At 33.8% G+C, this 24,259-nt stretch overlaps 1 protein-coding gene across 1 annotated transcript in view; it reads right to left on the bottom strand.

Annotated features, from left to right (window-relative positions):
• Positions 1–9,495: 9,495 nt before the first annotated feature.
• The window catches only part of Lola (longitudinals lacking), a 499,448-nt gene continuing 484,684 nt past the window's right edge, over positions 9,496–24,259 (bottom strand). The window contains exon 5 of the mRNA XM_074172691.1: positions 9,496–10,822. Coding sequence (XP_074028792.1) covers positions 9,594–10,822 — 1,229 coding nt within the window. The 3' untranslated portion in view covers positions 9,496–9,593. The remainder of the gene's footprint in view (positions 10,823–24,259) is intronic.

Here is a 24,259-nt window from a genome sequence, read left to right as displayed (position 1 = left end):
TGAAAATGGATTTTTACCAATGAAATCAGTTTCCCCCTTGACATCAAGTACTACTTTACACATAAACACATTTTTTTTTTCATTTACAAACATAAGTAAAAACAAATACTAATGAATTATTTGATTTTTGTCTATGAAAGGTGTGGGAGATTGAAAAAATATCCCAAAATACAGTTCCACAAAAATAATTGTACTCTGTTGATAATCTCTATGATAAACAAAAACAGATCTTCAAAAATGAAAGCAGATTTCTTTCTGAAATGATTTGAGTGCCAGTTAGATTGATGCACATTGGAAAACAGAGAAAAATTGTTCTTTCCAACCCGAACAATGAAAATTGCTGGTCATGATGCACTTCATTCTAGCTTTTATAATAGGTTCGTTCCAACCTTGAGTCACAAACAGATTTCCAACTGTTTGTAAATCGTTGACAACGCGCATGTCTGGTAAATATTGGTTTCTGATTAATTTGAAATTTCTGATTGGAACAGCTGATAGTTCAACTGAAGTTTGGCATGGAATTTCAACATAACCTTTAAAAATAATTTGGGAAAGAAAGTTTTTGGCTTTCTACCACTCCATCTTAATACAAAAAAGGGAATGAGGGAATCTTCCAAAGAAAGGAAGGAAGTTAATCAATTTGAAAATAAGTAACTCTATACATGGATGTGTAGATCATGTAAGGAAGTAACTTTCAGACACAAACTGAAAGAATGTCCTCCTGAAACAGCTACTTTCATATAAACATTGAATTACACGAAAGAAAAAAAAATTCTTTCGAAACAAATACTTCTATATGAACACTGAATTATACAGAAGATACTTTTCTCTACTCAGTTTGTATTTCAAACATTCCACAACGAATGTCACTCCTAAAAATATAACCCCTTCAATTCTTTAAAAATAAATCTAATCAAGTGTATTTCTGAAGAGTAAAAGAAGGTTGCAGTATTTTATATCTCTATTCTATTTACTTATCAACATGGAACTGGGAGGTCACCGCAATTATTAATTTGTGTAATTAAAGATGTTCATATTATAGGTTCACTTAAAGAATTCCCAATTTTTCCTGCGCCAGCAAATGCATAATTTATTTTATAACAATTTTTGCAGGTTATGTTGTTTGTAAGTCGCATGAACATAAAACAGAAACAGTAATACGGAATACGCATGCGTCAGATTGATGGTTAGAAGATAATCTTCAAACCATTCTGATAGATTTCGAACAGGTTTGAATCTTGGATGGAACAGAAAACTGATAGTTCACTAATGGTTGGAAACTCACGTTGGAACGCAATCACATTACTGCGCAGAATCCTGACTGTCAGAAACTGTTTCTGACGCTGGTTGGAACGAACCTAATAAAACCAGGCTGTAGTACCACTGCAGGGATTGAAGTGGATCATTGCAATTACGCACGACTTCGGAGGAGAAAAAATTGAAACAGAAAACCAAAACTAGATATAAGAAATATTTAGTAGGAATGTTCAGTAGTGATCTAAGATGTTAATGTCACCTTTACTTTTACGACTGCGTAAGAGTGAGTTGATATAACAGGTCTGATCTGATCGTTGTTTTTCTCCTAACTTACTAGTCACTAGGATAGTGTCTTTAGCACCTTGGTTTTCCACAGCATAACCTTGTCCAGCATATGGTTTTTTATTTACATCTGATAGTGCTGCAATATAGGAACTGAAGAGATACTGACGTTTCATCGTATTGTGATAGATGTTGACTTCTATCGGCGGTAGGAATTGGTTAGATGCAAGCTGGTGAGCCTGATATATGTCTTCTCGTACCGTCATAATCAGTGTTCAGTAAAACGAATATTAAACGAAATAATTGAGAAAAATTAGTTTTTTGCAGCTTGGGAGACGCCTGACTCATGATGATCAGAATAAACTTGTCGAGTGAGATATCACCCGTGAAGGTAAGAGTACTATCTAATAACCCCTCATCCTGAGGTTTCTGTATCTGTATCAAAAGGACGTACCAAGAGTTCGCTCTTTATAGAAAACCTTGTCACGGTAATACTAAACACTCCTTGAACCCTTTATGTACCACGAAGGAACAATAGAACTCGAGCCTAAATCTAAATAAGTGCTGAATGTCGACTAAATTATCCCAACTGCTCTCCCTGTAATATCAGATAAAAATAAAGAGCTCTCAGTTCTCCAACCGTTGATCCTATTAACAAACCTAGGAAGCTATGTTGTGCAGCTAGGAGGTAACTTATCAACTCCTCGATAGCAGGATATCTTATGTCTTCCTTGCACTGAATTCTTGAGCTGTCGCAAACACTTACCTGCATCACCATCGAAGACTGGTATCTCGACAACGAAATGGTTGGAATTTCTGAAACTGATTTTTTGCGATGGATTACCACTAGCCACGAAATTAGATGAAATTGATTTTCCGAAATCGACTCTTCTCGACTCGCATTCAATCAGGCAAGTTATCAGGGAATGAACTATACTAATAACTTATCTTAACAACACCTATTTATATCAGGGTTGTAACGGATCCTCACATCCTTATCTTACTCAACGGAGTTTAACGAAGTACTGTACAATTACAGTACTTTTATTGAGTTCAATTAAACAGTAACTTTTCGTATTTATAAATTTTGTCTATGATGGAGCCTTATTTTATACAGTATGTTTCCAATTGAGGAATTTTTCACCAATAATTTTTTAGATATTTAGGAATTGCTGAAACGTTAGTCATTTTGAGAAAGCGAAATATGTAAAAAATAATTATTCATTCATATCATTTATAATCTAAATTCATAAATTCGCCAATTAACGCGAAGGCCACATTTGCACCTCGGCTTCAACCTCCGTTAACATGGCTCCGTTACAACACTGATTCATTATATCCAACATGATACACTCTCAATTTCAATTTTAGTAAGGTATCAATGGTTTTTGGGCACAAATTCAACAGGAAATTATTCTATGAAAGTTCCAGAGTGATTGAGGTTGAGTGGAAAAACAACTCAGTAGCACTTGTGCTAACTGAGTTGAACTTTGCCTTTTGTTATATCAGCCAACTAGCTCTCCAATTAATTCAAATATGTGTATGTAACTACAGCTGGGTAACAATAAAGACGATTATTATTATTATTATTATTTTCATGTAAAAGTAAATAATAGGTTGTGTGACAGCTATTTTCCGGGTTTTTTGGCCGTGGTCAGCAGATGTTCATGCCTAATGTCTGTGGTCGAGATGTTGTTCCCGATTTTATATCATTATTGGGAGTGACTTTGTCACTCCCAATAATGATATAAAATAATGATATCCCTTCTGACGCCCAAAGGAACTTCCTCCAACAGTACTGGATGCACTTCTCTTAAAAATTGAACGTATGCCTCACCATTTAATCGAGGAGGTAGAAAATGAGGCCCAATTAATCATCCCCAATAACTCCGAGCCACACGTTAAGAGAAAACTGTGACGATGTATCTCTGTAGTTGTTTGTAAAATAATTTTTTGCTGCGAACTGGTTTATTTTGGGCAAAAAACTCAAGAGGCATTTTTTGTTTAGAATGAAACAGGCTATCGGAAATGAAATTTTAAATGGTAAACAAATAATAACCACCCACGTTTTCCACCCCTTACAACCATGGGATAAACCAAATAAATTTCTGGCTAAGTGTCTTTTTGATGGTACAAAACGTCAGGTTAATTTCAATATCGTAACTTTTTTAGTGCTTGTGAAAAAAATTTTTATACAAATTTTATGTACCCCCTTTAAGGGTCTGTATCTTAACAAGGGATGCTCCAATGAAATTTCTTTATATGAAAGATTCTATCTTTTTTTCGATGAGGAATCACCTTCTTAAATGTTTTACACTTATTTAGTTACACCCTGTATAGTCAAGTTTGCGAAGTTGTGGTTGAGATTCGAAAAGGCCTACTCACTTTAGAAATATCTACTTGAGTATCGATTTCTCCCAACTTTTCTGAATCGAAGTATCACTATAATACAATCCATTATCTATATCTCGGTGAATCCCACACAATAGAAATTTCTACATGTTTTTAATACTTATATGAATATTGACTAAATTGTATCCAATAGAGATGTTTGCAAGTTTTTCGAAAATAGTGTTGAGAAACAAAAAATACCATAATTTTTTCTCAACCATCTCACTCATATCTTCAAATGAATATTAAACTGACTTTCAAGAAACTCAACAGAACTGAAATATTTTATCTGTGAAAATTGTACAAACAAAAAACTGAAATATCATTCCATTTGAAGAATTTTTTTTTGGTATCAAAGAAACCCTTTCTAATAACAATGTCGTTCATGGGTTTTCAAATTAAAGTTATGTTTGAATACTTTATGGCAAATGGCACAGGCAAATCTTCCGGGTTTGTTACATTCCACTCTAAGGTGCCTCTTTAAGGAATCCAGTCTCTTGTATCGTTTGAAGCACTGGGAACATGAGTATTCTGCAAATAAAAATGGCTTGAAGTCATTATTCAGATTATTCGGATGAATAATAATGATAATAATGAAATCAGTGTTTTTCAATCAGCCAAACTCATTCAAGTCAGATATTTATCAAAGTTTGCTCTATATGATGATCAGGAGAAAATATTAGTTTTCTAGATGTGTTTTTTCTTTATCGACATTGCATATATGTTTGTTTACATTTATTATTTGCTGATTCCATTGAAAGAGACGAAATTTTCCCAAGCATTTCACAAGGATTCTTAAGAATCTTTTTTTGTTTTTAGTAGCTGAGATAGCTGAAATAGAATATCAATCAAACCAAGTTATGCTTTCATAATTGCTTATATCGGAATAAATAAATATCGAGGTATACTCGTATACAGCAGCTGATGAAATTACTGCCGGCTTCATTTGTTAATACACGTTGATTTCAAAATGGCAAACAACTCATTTTTGGAGATACTTCACAGTTAATGAAAAAGTTGAATTCATTACATGATGTGTTTATTTAGTATCGGAGATATTAAAAATAAATGAAAATCTTGATATTAAACAGAAAAAAATCAATTAGGAGTCGTTCCCCACATTGAAATACTCAAAGTTAAAAATTTTGCTGGATACCGTTTCATCCATAGGCGAGTTTATGTAACGTCTAATAGTCTAGAAGCATCCAAATTTTTTTTCAATCATTACGATACTTTCAAATTGAGATGGCCTTCCTTCGAAATGCATTGATCAATGTATTGAAGATCTCATCAATAAATTTTATAACATAGCTTTTCCATTCAGCTGTTTCAATAAGATGCCTAGAAATTTTCACACACAAGCACCGCTCTTGGAGCGCCTTAAATAATTTCCTGTAGTGCTTGTGTTTTCTCTTAGAAAAAAGTTCGCAATCTGTTTAATTTTTTTTCAAAATCAAGCAATATAGTTTTACTTTTCTTCACTTTGACCTTGCGTGAAAGAAGAAAAAGTTGGTAATATATTAAAGCAACAACAATTTTTATAGCTCTCCTATTCTTAGTTACATTTTAATATTACTTTCCATAGTACCAACTGGCCAATCACGGTAAAGTACAATCTGGAGCAAAACAAAATAACTTTAATAAAATGAATAAAACACTTTTATCTAATTACCAATGGTAGATTTTATTTATACGACCGGTTTGGGGTTTGACACCATTACCGTTTTATACTTGATAATGGGATCAACCCCGAAACCGGTCGTATAAATAAAATCAACTAGTGGCAATTAGATAAAAGTGTTTTTATTCATTTTATTAAAGTAATAATGAATTATCACAAAATAAACAAGTCATCAATCACACATATTAAAACAAAATAACATTCAGCCTCAAAGTCTATGGAATTGTTTTGTTGCAAAATATGATGGGCGACTGCTGATTTCTCTTGTCTTCCATATTTTCGGTGTGCTAATTGTTCCTTATATCTTATTTTAATAGATCTTTCAGTCTGTCCAGAAGATTTTGCATCGCAGTCCTTACATTTAATTTCGTAAATGTACGACTTAAGTTCGTTAAGATTAGTTGGACAAGTTATCAAAAACAGGCATCTAGATGCCTATGAGAGAGAAATAAATAAACATAATAATATTATGAATAACGATGGTGGATCAATACCTACTAGTACACTTTTCAACTTGTTGAAATAATATTCCATTTATCAGATTTACCTGACTATCAGATGAAGCAACACTGTAAAATTAATTTAAGACTAGTAGATGAGGCAATATTAAAAAATTGATTTGACACAATTAAGACGCAGTTACCGCAGGTATGAATAAGGACAACAATGCATGTATACTTAAGTTGAACTTCCTCTTGAAGATGATCACTTGATGATCGAAACAGTCGAGGTGTGAACATTAACGATATGGTGTTGGGATAAAACTCCAGTTATATACATCACCATACCAAAGGTTTCAAAACAGTGCATCACAAGACTTACCAAAAGTGTATAATTGAACCAGAGGACCTGAAATCTATCAGCAACCTGCTAAAAACCTTCACAATACAAAACAAAAATAGAAGTTATCAATAATAGTGTTCAACGATTTGCATGAAAAATGATTTGCATCAAAATATGAATGAGAAACATTGAGGGTGATGTCTCAGGTTCTCCAAATTGCGTTGTTGAAAAAAATTTATTTTCTAACGAAAAACAAGTATAGAAACATAGATTAAAAACGAATAAACTCCATCGGAAATTTGTAATGTAATGTAACGTAGAAATTGGTTATTTTGAAAAGACTTCATCACTTAATAGTTATAGAGAATCTCATAACTATTCACTTGGTAGAGCAGTGATTGAACTTTGGGCTTCCAATCTGATTATAGTGTTTCCAAATTACACCCACTGCAGTTGATTTTTTTTCGACCTATCTATTTTCAAACGTTTTCAAATTAGCTAAAATGACAGATTTTAAAATCATCATTCACGAATGAATCTCATTTTGAAATATTTCTGATATTAGTCACAGAAAACTTGCTCCAACGATTGACTTCATTCTCCGGAGCAAATGCAACATTTTTTGTTCGAATAAATAATAAACTGTTCGAAGGTGGTTGAAAATGATGATAAACAACCAGATGGTATGTCTCTCATACCATGGAAATACGGTAAACCTATGGTATGGAACTTCACTTGCGTTGACACGGTCGCGGCTTCCTATCTAGCCAGAATTCTGCTGGAATTGCAGCATTGTCTGGCGAAAAATGGATACGAAAAAAATACCAAAATCTTGGTAACAACAATCTGTTTCAACCAGTGCCGGTTGAAACTTTTGGTGTTTATGGCCCGGAGTCTCTGTTTTTCTTTCATGAACTCGAAAGAAGAATAAGCCAAGCAACGAAAGATCACCGTTCTACTCCTTTTTTGATAGAAAGAATTAGTATCGCTATTCAACGTGGTAATACTGCTTCGGTTCTTGAAACTATTCCTCCTTCACATAATTCTGATGAGATCATGCATTGCCCTAATTTCAGTTCGGAACTGGAATCTCTTCCAAACACGCCGAGATATGTGGATATTCATCAGTTCCTTGTCAAGGTTAATTCACAAGTGACTCATCCACCTTCTTCTTTTTCAGTGCGGTCAATTGACTTAGGTCATTCTTGTTAGAAATCACACGTGAAAAGGTAAGACCTCGTTAGTCCTTAGCTCGCACAAGTTTCTCAACTTCTGAGAGTTGTCGTTCTTAAGGGGCGACAGCTGATTAACGGAAAAACAGATTTTAAACAGATTTTTTTTGACCTTCAAATATGAGTTGCAGTCCTCGTGGTTCTGGTTCCATTTCAGTGGAAGAGAGCCGAATCGATCCCTATGCGAAACCCTTCTTCACTTGGAAAGATCGACCGCAGCTTGAGAAATGGTTCTTATGCAGATTATGTGAAACATGTTCTTCCTTACGAATAGTAGAAAGTTGGCCTGAAAATTTTGAGAAGAAAATTGGAGAACATAATTTAGAAAACACTTGCTACATGAATAGCATTTCACAAGTGTTGTTCATGACGAAAAATTTCAAGAAGGAGGTTGTAATGATGAACGAGAACGAGAATGTTTCCTACTTATTCACCAAACTCAAACGCCTGTTCATGCATCTGCAGTAAGAATGTATAATATTTCCCTCCAACCGATTTCCTGGAGTCTTTGAAGTCCACTAGATACTCGTTAGGACAACCAGAGAATTGTTCTGAATTCTTGGGGTTCATGTTGAATAAATACTCTTCGTGGGCAAAACAATAGCAATATCAATACTCCTGGCCGCTCTGGATTGATTGATTCCGTACAGTCTATCTTGTCTTGTGTTTGTAAATCTTTTGCTTGCTTACTTTGTAGTGAATGTTCAAGAAGTAGCAAAAATGTATGTGAATTTCTGGAACTTCTAGCGTTTCCTAACATGACTGATAACCAGTCCGTGCAAAGCTTATTGTTAAATCATCTGAAAATGGAATTTTTAACAGGTGATGATCGACTGTATTGCCAAACATGCGCCAAATTAATTGACTGTTATAAGGAAACAAGTATAGCTGAGGCACCAGTCAATGTAATAATAACACTGATGATTTTTAAACAAGACTGATGGAAGCACCAAACTTTTTCGAAGGTTCAAAATAGATGAACACTTCAATCTAGCAGACCACTATTATAATATTCATGCAGTCATTGTTCTCTGTGGTTCTGTGACGTTGAATTTGGTCATTATTACGCCTTGGTCAACAACGAAACGGACTGGTTTAAGTTTGATGATAGTCGTGTCACGGAGTATTCTGGCGATGTATTGAATTTATTGGAGCCTCTGGAGACACCCTACATTTTGTTTTATGACAGAGAGGACATTGGCAGATCAAGATCTTCAAATGATGTGGTTCTTTCAGGGAGTTCATATCATTTTATAGCATATTGGACAATGGAAGTCCGAACTGATGAATTCAAAATAATATACTATCATTTTACCGCATGAAAAGCGACTAATATAAAACAAACTCCATATAGATCGCATAGCGTTCAACGTGAAGAACAATACCAACCGACTTGTCCTAATTAACAATTATATAATGACGCTGGTTTTATATATTAATCTCTGAGAAATGGTGTCTGAAAAGAATATGAAATTGTTTTCAATTAATTTTAACGACTCTTCGAATAATAGCCATTTGTAAATTTTTGATACCCTTCCTTTGGGTGAAAACATTTTTAGTTTTTGAGTTACTCCATTTTTGATCCAACAAAGTTCATATAATGCACCAATTCTTAACCACAACTTCATTGATATAAATATAAAAAATCCCGTTTTTTCAATTTATTTCTTCTCCCATATAAAGTTTCTTCTTTCACCAACAACCTTGGTTATTCCAGATTGGTAAGTCTTTGGTACCCAATTTTGAAATACATTAAATCAATTTTACACTGATAATAATAATAGGAAATTTGATAATGAATTATGGATATTTCAAAGGTCAGAAATGTTATGCATTGGAGATATACGAGAACTGAAAAAAAAACAAATGATGAAATAATAATTTTTATGATTCACAGATAAATGATTTCATACAATTTGTTCTATTATCGTGCTTATCAATCGCTTATCATCTATTCATTGATTGATTTATTCATGATGTTTGTATTTCACATGATCTTTCAATGTCTCTAAATCCGTATGCGTAAACGTGCATGAAGCGCAACGGAACTTCTTAGAAGATTTATTTCCTTTGCAGACTTTTGAATGAGCCAGAAAAACACTCCTTTTGTACAGAACATCACATTGAACGCATCTAATCGTATCTAGAGGTTTCTTTATGTCTCTCCAAGCTGAAAGGCACTTTGCTTTTGGTTTAATTTTAGGAGTTACGTTTTCTGGTGCCATGGATAAAAATTGTTTTATCCTCTCCATAGAGATTTTGTCTTTCGTCTTACGGAAAGTCTGACGTTTAACTGGATCTTCAACTTTCGTTTCGTCATCAGATTCCAATTTGAACTCCTTAGTAGGCGATCCATCTTGCCTGTTCTTCTGCTCAAGAAAATTCGAATCCTTCTGATCTACAAGTTCTTTCTCGATTATTTTTGAATGTAACTCAGAGCCGACTGGCTTGTCCTGTACGGAAAAAACAAGGTTTCTTTTCTGTTCATCAGGATCAGGTTTTACAATCCTGGTAGGAATTTCATTGGATCTGGACTCTTTCTCTGAACTGTTTTCAACCTTCATTGGTGACTGGACGGAAATCAAATTTTTAGATACCGAATGTGAAGAATCTGATTTTGATATAGTGGATTGTAGTTTTTTCTTCGTGCTCTTCACTGAATTCTCCTTTTCCACATCTAATAAAAATTCTTCTCTTTGTCGAACAATTTGAACATTCAAAGACCCTTCAACTTCATTTTTCTCTTCGGATTCGACTTTGAATTTTTCACGATGTGAACACTTTGAAATTTTCTTTTTTGCGGATAGTTTAGAACACCTCAACTTCTTCTGATCTTCAGGTTCTGGTTCAGAGCTCTTCGTATTTGGGTCAGATGTAATAATCTTTTTCTGAACAGAATTTGAAGGACTTTGCTTAGTAACACAGACAGGAAATATGATAATTTTTTTCTGATCATCTGGATCAGGTTTGACAATCTTGTTAGAAAGTTCATTCGATACGTGACATGAGTCTTGGTCAATTTCCATCGGCAGCTGATGGAAAACTTTATTTCTCTGGATTGAACTCAGAGAATCTGATTTTGAAAGGCTCCATTGCTGAGAAAGTTCCTTTTTTATCCTTTCCACTATATCGTCATTTTTCAGATCTTCAACTTTGAGAATCTTTATTTTAGGCTGAATGCTTGATGGTTTCGTATCTGTAAAAAAAGAAATGTTACCAAGTGATAATTTACAGAGTACAGGATAGGTATCAGTTACAAACAACCACTTGAGATGACTAGTTCTGCAATATTTTCTGGAAATAACACGAACGTTGTTTTTTAAAAAATATTTATGCGTTAGATCATTTGGATGGTTCAGACAAATAGGATCATTTCAGTTATCTACATTTTTCTTCGGTCTGTTGCTGAAATACGTTATGAAATCCTACTCCCAGGTAATATATCATGTGAGAAAAATAATTCAAACAGTCGGCTTGTGCATCACAGGTATTCGTAAAAAAAACGTACACTAGACTGAAAAATCGTCTATACATTTTCTATGCAGTTTCCGCCGTTTTTTCACAATATAAGGATATTATATCTTTTGTTATAAAGTAGAGGCGAAGATTTTTATAACATGTTCAGTGAATAAACGACATTGATGTAAATGAAACTCTGAATATGTAGTCTTTCAATGCGAACGATTTTTGTATGCAATACATTTAACCTGACATATTTTTCTTTCTTGTCGATTATTACATCCCAATACTATTAACCCTACAGGCCGGGTGCCGGGTCTGTGAGACTTGACCTGCAGAAAACCGGTGTGCAAATTCGCGCGGAAATTTTGTGAGAGTGGGGGTTATCAGTAGCTTCATTATTTCTCATCCAGAACCCGTGTAGCAAGCGGTAAAGCTAGTTGCACACACACCGATTTTGGACGGCCGACTTTGTACCGGTCGTCCAAATTCCAATAGTGAACCACATGTGGGAACGGGACCTGGCACACACGCCGACCGGTGATCGACGCCGGTAAAATACCGGTGAGCAGCCGTCCACTGCCACTGTATCGCCGGCAGTACCGGGAAGTAGTGGCGTACATGACTAAATACACTCTTGCATACTCACCGGTTTTTTACCGACCATTCCAGTCTCGAATGCTTGTTGAAATTGTAGTTACTACGCATTAACTTCGTTTTAGTAGTGCGTGCTAATTACAACAAAAAAGCAACTGATTGTTTGACCGATACAAATCCGGTGAATGTGCAAGCACCCGCTACCAATAAAATATCGGCCGATTTTATACTGGCCGTCCAAAATCGGTGTGTGTGCAACTAGCGTAAAACTACACTTCATCAATTATTAAAATTACTGAGCGATAATTCTGTGAGACCCAGCGCCTCGACTGACGTTAGTATTTTGTCATTTTAACTGATTAGCATTTTTTTGGGTAAGTTGATAGGTTACCGATATCTTTCATGATATAACTTGATGATTTAAATATATTATATCAGACATTTTGAACATTTGTATCTCGATAGTTTTACTGACTTTATCGTAGATATTTTCGTAATGGCAAATATATTTTATTCTTATCTTTGTAGATATGAGTTACGAAGACGAGCAAGAAAGACTACGTCGACTGTGGGACGAAGTCGAGATATTTGAAAAACCTTATGATAATGAGGATGAACTTGCGAATGAAATTGATGTCACTGAAGAAAGGACTACGGATAGCGAATCGGAGCAAGACTGTGATGACAAAAGCCATATCGGAAACGTTGTGTCTCCTAATAAAGTCTCAAGAGTGTCAACTTTTATTGGAAAAAAATGGAACCTGCAGGTGGAAAAAACACTGTCCAAATAAATCAGTGAGAAATAGATGAAAAAATATCATCGTTCGCTTACCAGGAGTAAAAAGCTATGGTGAAAAAGCCAGATCGGCATCAGAATGTTGGTCTCTGTATTTCACGGACGATATGATACAGATAATAGTGGATAACACGAACCTCTATATGTCAAAAATAGCTGAAAGTTATTCTAAAGAAAGAAGAGCCAAACCTACTGATGTCTGCGAGATCAAATCTCTATTAGGATTGTTATACTTGGCAGGAACTCTCAAAAGTAGTCGACTGAATACCAAAGAATTATGGGAAAGGAATGAAACTGGAGTTGAGCGGTTTTGGTTGGTTATGTCTCGTGAACGCTTCCACTTTTTGCTGAGATGTATACGTTTTGACAATATTGATACGAGAGAAAAGAGGAGGCAGTTAGATAAGCTGGCTCCAATACGAACCCTATTTGATTATTTCGTTGAAAACTGCAAAGAGGCTTATACGATTGGACTTAATGCTACAATTGATGAAAAGCTCGAAGCTTTCCGTGGAAGATGTTCATTCAAGCAATATATTCCTACCAAACCTAATAGATATGGAATTTGTGCCTTAGTTGGTTCTCAACATCTTATGCCTCCAATCTTGAAGTTTATGTTAGACAACAGCCTCATGGTCCTTATGAATGCGATAATAGTCCCTACAGTATAATTCTCAGGCTAATATCCTATATCCCGAACTAACATGTGATAATTGGTTCATAAGTATTGATTTAGTCAACAAATTATTGAATGATCACAAAATAATATATGTAGGAACTGTTAAAAAAAATAAAAGAAAGTTACCACCGGAATTCACAAATACAAGAGCTCGACCACAATAATCTTCATTATATGGGTTCGAAGAAAATATCACAGTAGTTTCTTACATTTCCAAAAAGTATAAAAATGTAATTTTGGTATCCAGTTTGCATTATGATGATGCAATCGATACATCTACAACTGAGAAATGTAAGCCAGAGATTATTACTCATTACAATCACACAAAGGGTGGAGTTGACACTCTGGATAAATTGAGTGCAACTTTTGATGTATCCAGAAATACCAGAAGATGGCCAATGGTTATTTTTTGTAATGATGAATATAGCAGGTGTTAATTGCCAAATTATTTACGGATCTAATAATAAAAAATACAATATTCAGAGGAAATTATTTCTGAGAGATATTTCCCCAAAGACCACTTGGAACGACGTTCTTTGGAAATTAATATTCCACCATCGGTGAGGGAGAGGAGGCAAGAGGTAGCTGGAACTCTGGTTGTACCTCAGGTACAACCTGTAAAAAATGTAAAAAATGTGTGTGTCTCACTCACCTCCAAGCTAGGTGTCCCACATGTTCAGACAGTGTGGAAAACTTATAGAAGTCGTGACTCAATAGTATTACTAGTCATCTATCACCAAAAAATATTTTCTAACTTCTTTTCATTCATATCCTATTTTTCGGTATGTACTGAACGTTCCTATTTTCAATTTGTAGTTATGTATTTCATTTAAGTTTGTTTTCCCGTTATGAAATAAATTTTACCTTTTCATATGCATGAAGCCTGTTTATTTGATATCAAATCATTTTTTCGAGTCTGAAATACTCATGAGTATTTTTTTCACAATGGGTCTGTGAGACTAGGCGCCCTGGCTCGTGTCAAGATTCTGGACGCCCGGTCCCTAAGGTTAATGTGACTCAGATTTCCTACCTTGATTTAGTTCTCATTAACCGTAGATCTAATCTCTGCATGGCAATATTTTCAGATCAGTAAGAGATAGAGTTGATTAAATTCTGATGAAGTTATGGCAGAGCAACCAAGTTGAGAACCGCCCCCTCTGTCAATTATCACATAAATTTATTTGAAGGTGATTGACAATGTTTCATGATGAATTTCACTAGTTCGGACTTCCATTGTCTACTATATAAAATGATTTGAAATCCCTGAAATAACTAAAAAAGAAGAAATAAAAATGAATAGCTGAAAATAACAATTATATTAAGCAAAATAAACCTGAAATGAGATAATAGTGAAATAAAATACAAGTAAAATTAGAACAATTGAATAAATGTTCAATACAATACACATTCCTAGAAACAGTGAACCTAGATAAAATCCAACACAAAGGATATTATCTGATGCAACCCAAATACAGGCAAATTTACCTACAGTAGCTATACTAAGGCGTTCTAACCGCAAAACAAACAAAAAGATAAAACGTTCATTTTGAGTAGAGCCAAAAAGATGATAGCACAGCAAGCTATCGGAAACGCTCGCATATAATAAATAGAAGTTATAAAGCTTCAGATCCTTTTTTGTGACATGGTGATTTTAAAATAATGAAAATAAACAAAAATTAGTTATATATATATATTTTAATTTTTTTCCCGTTAACCAGCTGTCGCCCTCTTCGACAACCCTCAGGAGCCGAAACTTGTGCGAGCCAAGGATTAACAAGGTCTCACCTTTTAACGTGCGATTTCTAGCACTGTGATCAATAATTACGTTTCGTTATGTACCCATGCTGTTTCTCAGAAGAAAAATTTACACTCCATCATTTGAATAAATGAAGAATCAGGTACTTAAAATTGTCATTTATCTCACCTCCATTTTGTTTCAATGACCTTTATATCCTACGACTTCTCAAAGGAGTCAATCGATAACAAATATAAGCTAAGACTATTGAAAAATATTACAAAACATGAAAGTTTCAAAGAAGAATGACTTGGAATAGAAAAACATAAAAGACTGGGGAAAATGGCGTTTCTTAGACAAAACTTCCTTATTATCGATAATACAAATACAAATACGATATACAAAAATCGTGATTGATAAAGAAACTAGAAACAATATGTATTTTTCAAAATTCTTAGGTTTTACTATCGATTGGTAAACACATAATAAAAACTAGGGATATCGAGGTTTCGATAAATGATTTACTTTTCCAGAGGCTATGAAAAGATTCATTCAAAGCAGGTGAAGGAAAACAAGGGAGAAGTAAGTTACTACAGTATCAAAAATAATAATTTTGATAGATTTTTATATTCAGATATTAATTTTTTTACAGAACGAACCAAAAATGAAGTCGAATTGGTAATTTCCATTCTAAACGAATACCAAAATTAGGCGAAATTATTGTGGCACATGACCGTTCTCCAATTGGTGAGTATATGATAGTAAATATGTAAGAAATAATTGACAAAGTCATTTATACAAATTTATTGATTTTTTTTTATCATGATTTAGAATGACAGGATCGAATGTGAGTATCCAGAACATATTTATGTCTGGTTACATAGGAGCAGGTACTGCATTTGAATTGTGGAGGAACTCCGCAAACGTACTTCTGGTGCCTCTTTAGATTGTCAGTTCTAGTAAACACCCTATCACATCTTTGGCAAACATGGACGCCTTGACCAGCCTTGGAACGTTTTTCTATTTTCAAAGATAGTCCTGCAAAAATAAATGTAGATAAATTTGAAAATAAATGTTGTTATTCATGGATCATTTGGATGCCTCAGAAAAATAGGATTATTTCAGTTATCTACATTTTTCTGTTGCTAACAAACTTTATAAAATCCTACTCGCTAAACGAAATAAAGTAATTCGTTGAACCCTGGACACACCCACCAAAAACCAGAAAACAACAGGTAATCCTCTGTCGACTTCGTATTGGACATACCAAATTTTCGCACGATTTTCTTTTATCACGCGAGGAACAAACTATCTGTGATATACCGGGTGTCCCACATTTTATGTGACAGGCAATATCTCGTTTGTTGAAGGAGATACACAAAAATGTTTTATACAAAAGTTTTAGGAGTTCATGAGAGCTATATTTTGATATAATTTTTAAATATACAGGGTGTTTGGTGTAGGTGCTACAGACCAAAATTCCATTTTTTAAAATAGAACGCCCTGTATATCATTACATATTCAGATGCTACGTTAAATTCTGATATCATTTCATGTTTGGTTTTTGAAATTCGGTTACGGCGTTGTTGAGTTATTGCACCTTTCCTTAAATATAAAGTTTCAAAAAAACTTATTTCCTCGTACACGAATCCAGTCTATATCTTTTATTAAATTGAACTAGACTACTACTGAATACAAACCATTATTCTCACCTCTACGATACGATATCGATATCAGTTGAATATAATATTGAAATTCTTGAGAATGTGACTGACTTGAGGGTGAATTGCTTCATATTGCACAATTTCATCAAGTAGCTTATGCTTGTTAATGCCATAGTAACAAATGTTGTTGAATTGTATCTACTTGTCAGTTCGATTCAGTGATTATTTGCAAAACAGTAACTGTGTTCTTTGTGCGAAAACTCCAGTATGCCTTTCGCGTTTAGTCCTAGTGATTGCATTGATATGTTATTAATTTTTGGGGAATGTCAGAAAAACTGCCGTCAAGCACAACGTCTATACCAAGAACGTATTCCAGACAGACCCATTCCGTCACGAATGACTTTTTCGAGAGTTGTAGAAAAATTGCGAACTGGGTCATTTCCTTCTACTATAAAGCATCGTCATCATACGAGATCTGTTAGAACTGAAGATTTAGAGATCAATGTGTTGGCTTATATTATTATTCATCCACATGTTACTATCCGTACTCTTGCAGAAGAAGTCGGTGTGAGTAAATCTAATGTACAGAGAATTCTGGAAGAAAATAAATATCATCCATTCAAAATTCAGTTGGTACAAGGTTTGAAACCCACGGACTTTGAACGACGACTTGAATTCATTGCTTGTATTCAGGTAATATTACATGAAAGTCCTAACATATTCAGTGAAATTTTGTGGAGCGATGAATCGCGATTCCACAATAATGGAGTTGTGAATCGACATAACAGTCACTATTGGTCTCAAGAAAATCCCCACTGGGTCCGCGAAAGTAATTTTCAAACCACTTGGGGTATTAATGTATGGTGTGGATTGTTCAATGGCCGCATCATAGGACCTTACTTTTTCAATGAAAATCTCAATGGATTGCGATATTTACATTTTCTAGAAAATGATTTGATCCATTTGATGGAAGATATTCCCATAGCAGAACGACAAGGAATTTGGTGGCAACAAGATGGTGCTCCTCCTCACAATTCACAGGTTGTTACTGAATATCTGGATAGAACGTACCCAAATAGATGGATTGGTAATAAGGGTCCAATTCGGTGGCCGGCTCGTTCCCCAGATTTATCACCGCTTGATTTTTTCCTATGGGGTTATTTAAAAGATATTTTTTCACTACTCCCCCTTTGAATGTAGATGATCTGAAAATGAAAATTCGACTAGCGTGCGGTGATATTACGCCTGATATTATAAGAGCGACTTGTACGAGAGAAGTGATTCGACGTTTCGAAGCCTGTATAATATCTAATGGGCATCACTTTGAACAATTTTTATGACTTATTTCTAGGTACCTACCATTCTTATGAAATGATTTATCAAGTTATATTATTTACATTGTTATTAATTAAAGATTTGTTTTCGAATACACCTCATTCAATTTCGCAATTGTTTCATATTCAAAATGATTCCTTACTGAATTCCACAACTCAAAATTGAAACCATTACTTCGAACACCCAAAATTTTGACTAATTTTCATGTGATCTGATGCAGAGAGAATAATTGTATGAGATATTTTAAAAAATAATAGTCGTTCTCTAGACTTTACATTTTAAGCAATAACTCAACAACGCCGTAACCGAATTTTAAAAACCAAACATGAAATGATATCAGAATTTAACGTATCATCTGAATATGTAATGATATACAGGGCGTTCTATTTAAAAAAATGGAATTTTGGTCTGTAGCACCTACACCAAACACCCTGTATATTTAAAAATTATATCAAAATATAGCTCTCATGAACTCCTTAAACTTTTGTATGAAACATTTTTGTGTATCTCCTTCAACAAACCAGATATTGCCTGTCACATAAAATGTGGGACACCCGGTATGTGATACAGCAGTAACTGTGAAACACGTTCTTCAAATTTGTCCCAATATCAGGAAGCAAGAATAGAATTCGAAATACCGAAAGAACTACGAGAACCTCTTAGTCACACTTGCAGTATTGAAAATCTCATGTCATTCTTGACAAATATCACTATGTATCATTTAATTTGAACACAATAATCATGTAATGTGAAATGTAACGTAGCGCTAATAACCCTTGTGGTTGATGCGATTATAACCCTAGTGGTTGATGCGCTTATCTTGAAATAAAAAAAAGGTAATATTTAATGTGAGAAATGGAATTCTAACAGTCGGGTTGTACATCATGGTATTCGTAAAAAAAATTCAAATAAAACATACACCAGACTGAAAGTCCCCTATACATTTTCTATGCAGTTTCCTGAAAAAGGATATTTCCTTTGTAATGCGAAGCTTTTTATAAGATGTTCAGTGAATAAACGAAATTGTTGTAAATAAAACTCTGAATATGTAGTCTTTCAATACAAAAGGTTTTTGTATTCAATACATTTAACCTGATATTTTTCATCTTTGTCGATTATTACATCCTGATACTATTCATCTAAATCAAATTTTCTACCTTGATTTAGTTCTCATCGAGCATAGATCTAATCTCTGCATGGCAAAATTTCCTGAACAGTGAGAGATAGAGTTGAATAAATTCCGATAAAGTTAGGGAAGAGCAACCAAGTTGAGTACCGCTCCCTCTGTCAATTATCACGTAAATTGTTGTTCACATTCAACTTTGTAATTTTGAATATGGATCTGTGTTTTAGGAGCAATTTTTTTATCCCCAATTTCCATTAAAGCCATGTGGTAATCTGGTAATCCATAATTTCAAAACAAATAACGATTTTTAGTAAATTAATTCAATAATCTTCTTTATATCTAGTGAGGATTCAACCTCTTTTAATGTAATGACTTGTTTCATTGTATTGACATGTTTCAATTGTTTGAATGTAACACGGCCATCCTCACTAACAGTAGGTTTAGATACTTTTCATAACAATTTTTATATTGTACTATCATCATACAAATTTTGTAGCTTTTCCTTGAGGATGATAATAAATTTTATCGATATATAGGAATGACTTGTGTTATAAGAGTACACTTTCGTTCTACTGATCACCCAAAGATACTTCCCAAGTTTTGTACGTAACTAGTCAGCACACTATACTGACCTTCAACTATATATACTGATAAGAATGTAAATTTCTATAATATCTTATTACTCGAGCTCGACAAAATGAAAATATTGGCGGTAACACAGGGTGTTAAATTTTTCCTGGGCGGATCCCAATTGTCTTTTTTCAAATGACAACCTAACGATATATCTGAAATCTACCTGTGATATACAGGATATGAAAAACCGCTTGCCACATATTGTAAATAAAAATTTGCAGAATCTTCCTTATTTTAAATGGAACACCCTGTATATTATTGATCCATAAGAAGCGCCAACGAAACCTCTACAAATTTCATTAAATATTCCCTATGGCTAGGTTCAATAGTTTTCTTAAAAAAGCATTTTTTTCGAAAGATGGTCGTTCTTCCTATTTCTACGCCATAAACTCGATGAAAGACTTTTTTCGAAGCGAAATCCATTTGACGACTGATGAGAATGTACGAAAGATATCTTGTTCCAATTTCGTACAGTATAGCGTGTCCTATAGTTTTTCTTATTTTTTTTTTTCTAAAAATGACAACTCTCTATTTTATCACCATAATATCAATGATTTTTTTACTGTGAGATCCATATGTGACGGCTGTGATCGAGATACATGTTATGTTTATAACACATTTATTCTCTAAATAGAACACCGTGTAATTTCTTCATTTGATGGATAGTTTTTGTCCAAGCCTTTCCTTAAAATATCGCCCCATGCCTAAAATTACCTGTTGCTAGATAAACAAGTTTTTGATTACACCGCAAAATGTACGTTTTTGAATAATTACAATAATTTCAATAATCTCGAAATTTGTGCCATATTTTTTCGGTCGAAAACAACCTTCAGCGAATAAAATGAAATAAAACGATTTGTTGAAACTAGATGTATCAATTGGTAAGTATATGAATGAAAGATGATTCTGTTGAATTTTTCACAAGTAGTAGTAGTATATAACTGTCAAATGTGTAAGAAATAATTGACAAAATCAAAGCAATTTATACAAATTTATTGATTTATCTTCTACCATGATTTAAAATGATACTTTCGAATGTGATTATCCAGAACATTTTTATGTTTGGTTACATAGGAGCAGGTACTGCATTTGAATTGTGCAGGAACTCCGCAAACGTACTTCTGGTGCCTCTTTAGATTGTCAATTCTAGTAAACACCTTATCACATCTTTCGCAAAGAAGGACGCATTGACCAGCCTTGGAACGTTGCTCTGTTTCGAAAAATAGTCCTGCAAAAATACATGTTGATAAATTTGAAAATTAATATTGTTATTCATGGAATAGAGAATATAAACGTACAACTTTCTGTTTGGCAATATTTTATGAAAATTATATTCATATGAGCAATCATAAAAGCATATTTGAACCAATAACAATGAAACTAAAACACAACTAAACGAACTGAAGACGAATTATTTGTCAGAAAAAAAATTGTTTAAAAAATTTCCTGGTAGACGAAGAAAGTTTCACTCCTGTAAAAAACAAATTACAAAAATAAAATGTATACGAAAGTGTACAAAGAAAACCTTTATGTTCGAGTAAATTCCAAAATGGATATTCAATAAGAAAATTACTTCACAAGACTTGCAGATAAAAACTTTATCTCGATAAATTGATTGATGGAGCCGTTACTACGTGGTAGGAGATCATCATACGAAATGAGAAATGAAACTTTCTATGTTTTTATTGTATTAGCAGTTGTATTGCAGTTTCGTCCACATAGGACGAAACTGCAGTAACGATAGTTACAAATAAAAGTGGTAAAATTACATAGAAAGTTACATGTCTCATTTTTCACTTTTATCTCAACACATCAAAAAATCAACTTCGAGAGAAGACCATAACTTTTGAAGCATGACATCGGAATTCTTCAAGTTTTCAAGAGGCTAGAAATATTTAAATGTGGTTTAATGAGAACAGAATCGCGGCTATTCTTGTAAGTCTTGCCTATAGATATTCGAAAAAAATAAAAAGATATCAAAAACTGATTAGATATGAGCTGATAGTTCACTTCGGTAGATATCAGAAAAGAATAAAACTGGGCAACGGTCATTTATATTCAATTCCCGAAATCGAAAAACATTGGCCCGATATAATTTTGCACAAATTCAGTGTTGTTACTGCATTCAAATTATTTCTATGATGAGTTCAACTTGTTTTCACTGGAAATGAGAAAAACCGATTTCGTTTGAACTCACATCTAGCGAAACATGTTCAGGAAAGTAATTTGCAAATGCAATCTCTCATTCAGTTTCAACTGAAAAAATCATCTTTGAAGTTTAAAAATATTTTCACTATAAAATGTATTTGTTCGTAAATTTTGGCATTGTAAATGCTAATGGTTCACGGCGCGATATTCATTTGTTACATAATTTTGTCTTTTAAACATAAATGACGAAACCGGCTGGACCATTCAAGTTCTATAAGAGGGTTGTTATCCTCTCTTTTATTTCGAGAAGCTGTCATAGTTTGAATAGCTTTTTTGGTATGAGATCGTAAATGTAATTTTTTGTTTCTTGGTATCTTCTTATAATAGGGGAGCCCAAGCGGGGATGTCGGGATTTACTAAAGCGCGACAGATTAATATACAGGGGGATACCTTGTACCCGGGTAAGTACCTCCACCAAATATGGGCCCCATATATAAGGCCGCCCGTGAAGGATAAAGGATCAAATTAGTAAAAAAAAATTGATCATCAGAAATTCTCGAGCGCGTCAGATTAAGATAGGGTGAGTTAATTACATGCTAAAAAGTGTATATTCCAATAATCTGACAATTTAAGAGTGACGCAAAGTCTGAATCCTGTTGCCGTGACGCTGATCACAGAGACTCGTTCGTGATAAAGATGAAGATGATGATTAATTAATTAATTAACTGATGAATGTAGCCGTTACTACGTGGTAGGAAATAATAATGAAGAAAAGAAAAATGAAACTATCTATGTTTTTTACCACTTTTATTTGTAACTAACGTTACTGCAGTTTCGTAACATTTTCAAACTTATATATTGCATAAGTAACTTCAGTAACGTTAGTTACAAATAAAAGTGGTAAAAAACATAGAAAGTTTCATTTCTCTTTCCTCCATCAATTAATCAATTGATTATATAAAATTAATTTTTTTGAGCATTTTTTTATTTTTTTTATAAATACACGTGTTCTACTTAAAAAAAGCATATCTATTTGCGTGCTATTTCCTGAGCTTTTCAATCAATTAAAATCAATGATTTAAAAAAAAATAAAAAAATATTTTTTTTTTTTGGCAGAATCCCTCTAGATAATCGTCTGATTATGAGACAGTACGTCTAAAACATAAAGATGAACCATATATATCTTAATCTGACGCGCTTGAGTATTTCAAAATGACGAATTTTTTTTGCACATCATAATAATGGCCGCGAGTTTGCGTCAGATCGAAATCGTCAGATTATTGAATGAGAGCTTCATTTTGTTGCACTTAACACTCCCTTAGAAAATCTGACGCGCTCGATTGAATTTTTTTTTTCACTTTCAACCCTTACATAGAACCACCCGTATCATGCAAACGATCAGATTAACATACGAACATTATTAAAAATACGTAGGACATTGGTGCTATCAATATCTGACGCGCTCGAGTATCTCCATGCAACAGTATTTTTTCACATATATAAAAATCTATAGCCGCTTCCCCCACCGATGAAAAGGTATATATTATATAACTTTTTTTTTCTTATCATCTAAGCTTTGCAACCTAATATGTCTCTACGAGGCTCGAGTAAATCCCCATTTGCATCGTGGGCTCCCCTGCTATTATTGTTGTTCACTAATGTGAACCATACTGGACCTAAATTTTTTTGCTACAGCCTCATAGGCTTATTATGTTTTTCTTTTTCATTTCTGCATCCCTTTCAACAATCTTGTTATTCAGTAGTTCCTTTATTGGAGGTTTATTTAATTTTTCTTTGACTCGATCTTAATTTTTTTCTCTCCTATGATCTACTACATCACGTTTGCCATAAGATATGATGGATTGTATCTGTCTTATCTTTACTTTCACTGCAGCTAGGGTCTCCATTGTAAAGTCGCATTTCATTCACGTAGGCCTAATCTGGGTAGTATGCAGTGGATAGCACAGGAATTTAGTTCTATTCCCAGTATTCTTCATCTTTTTCATTGACCCATTCTATGATCTGTTCCCATGCTAATGATTTTTGTATACATTTTCACCATTCTAGTAGATGTAACTTGAAAGGTTTTTATTGAAATTTCAGGTAACTGATGAAATTTAATTGAGCATTGGGCACATTTCATTGTATTTAAAACATCAATATACACCTGATGTCACTTCCTTTGGATTTCCAAAATGTCAAGCACTCGTGGTATTAGGAGATCAGAATTATTGAAATATAGGGTTCCAAATAATTGATATTTTTGTAATATAAAGAACAAGAATTTTAGGATTCACAGGGACATTAATGATTAAATTTCGGCTAGGCAACGAATCCACCACATACATGCATACATCTTAATATAAAAAACCCTTTTTTTGATTTTTGAAAACTTTCGTAAGCAGAGAACATATGATGATGAGTGAAATGATTTCTCAAATTGAATATCTATTTTATTTCA

The sequence above is a fragment of the Leptinotarsa decemlineata genome, unplaced genomic scaffold, assembly GCF_025532065.1.
Source record: "Leptinotarsa decemlineata unplaced genomic scaffold, Ldec_3_MD MMD2_tig00000133_RagTag_RagTag, whole genome shotgun sequence".
NCBI lineage: Eukaryota > Metazoa > Arthropoda > Insecta > Coleoptera > Chrysomelidae > Leptinotarsa > Leptinotarsa decemlineata.
This window is presented reverse-complemented; position numbering and strand designations above follow the sequence as displayed.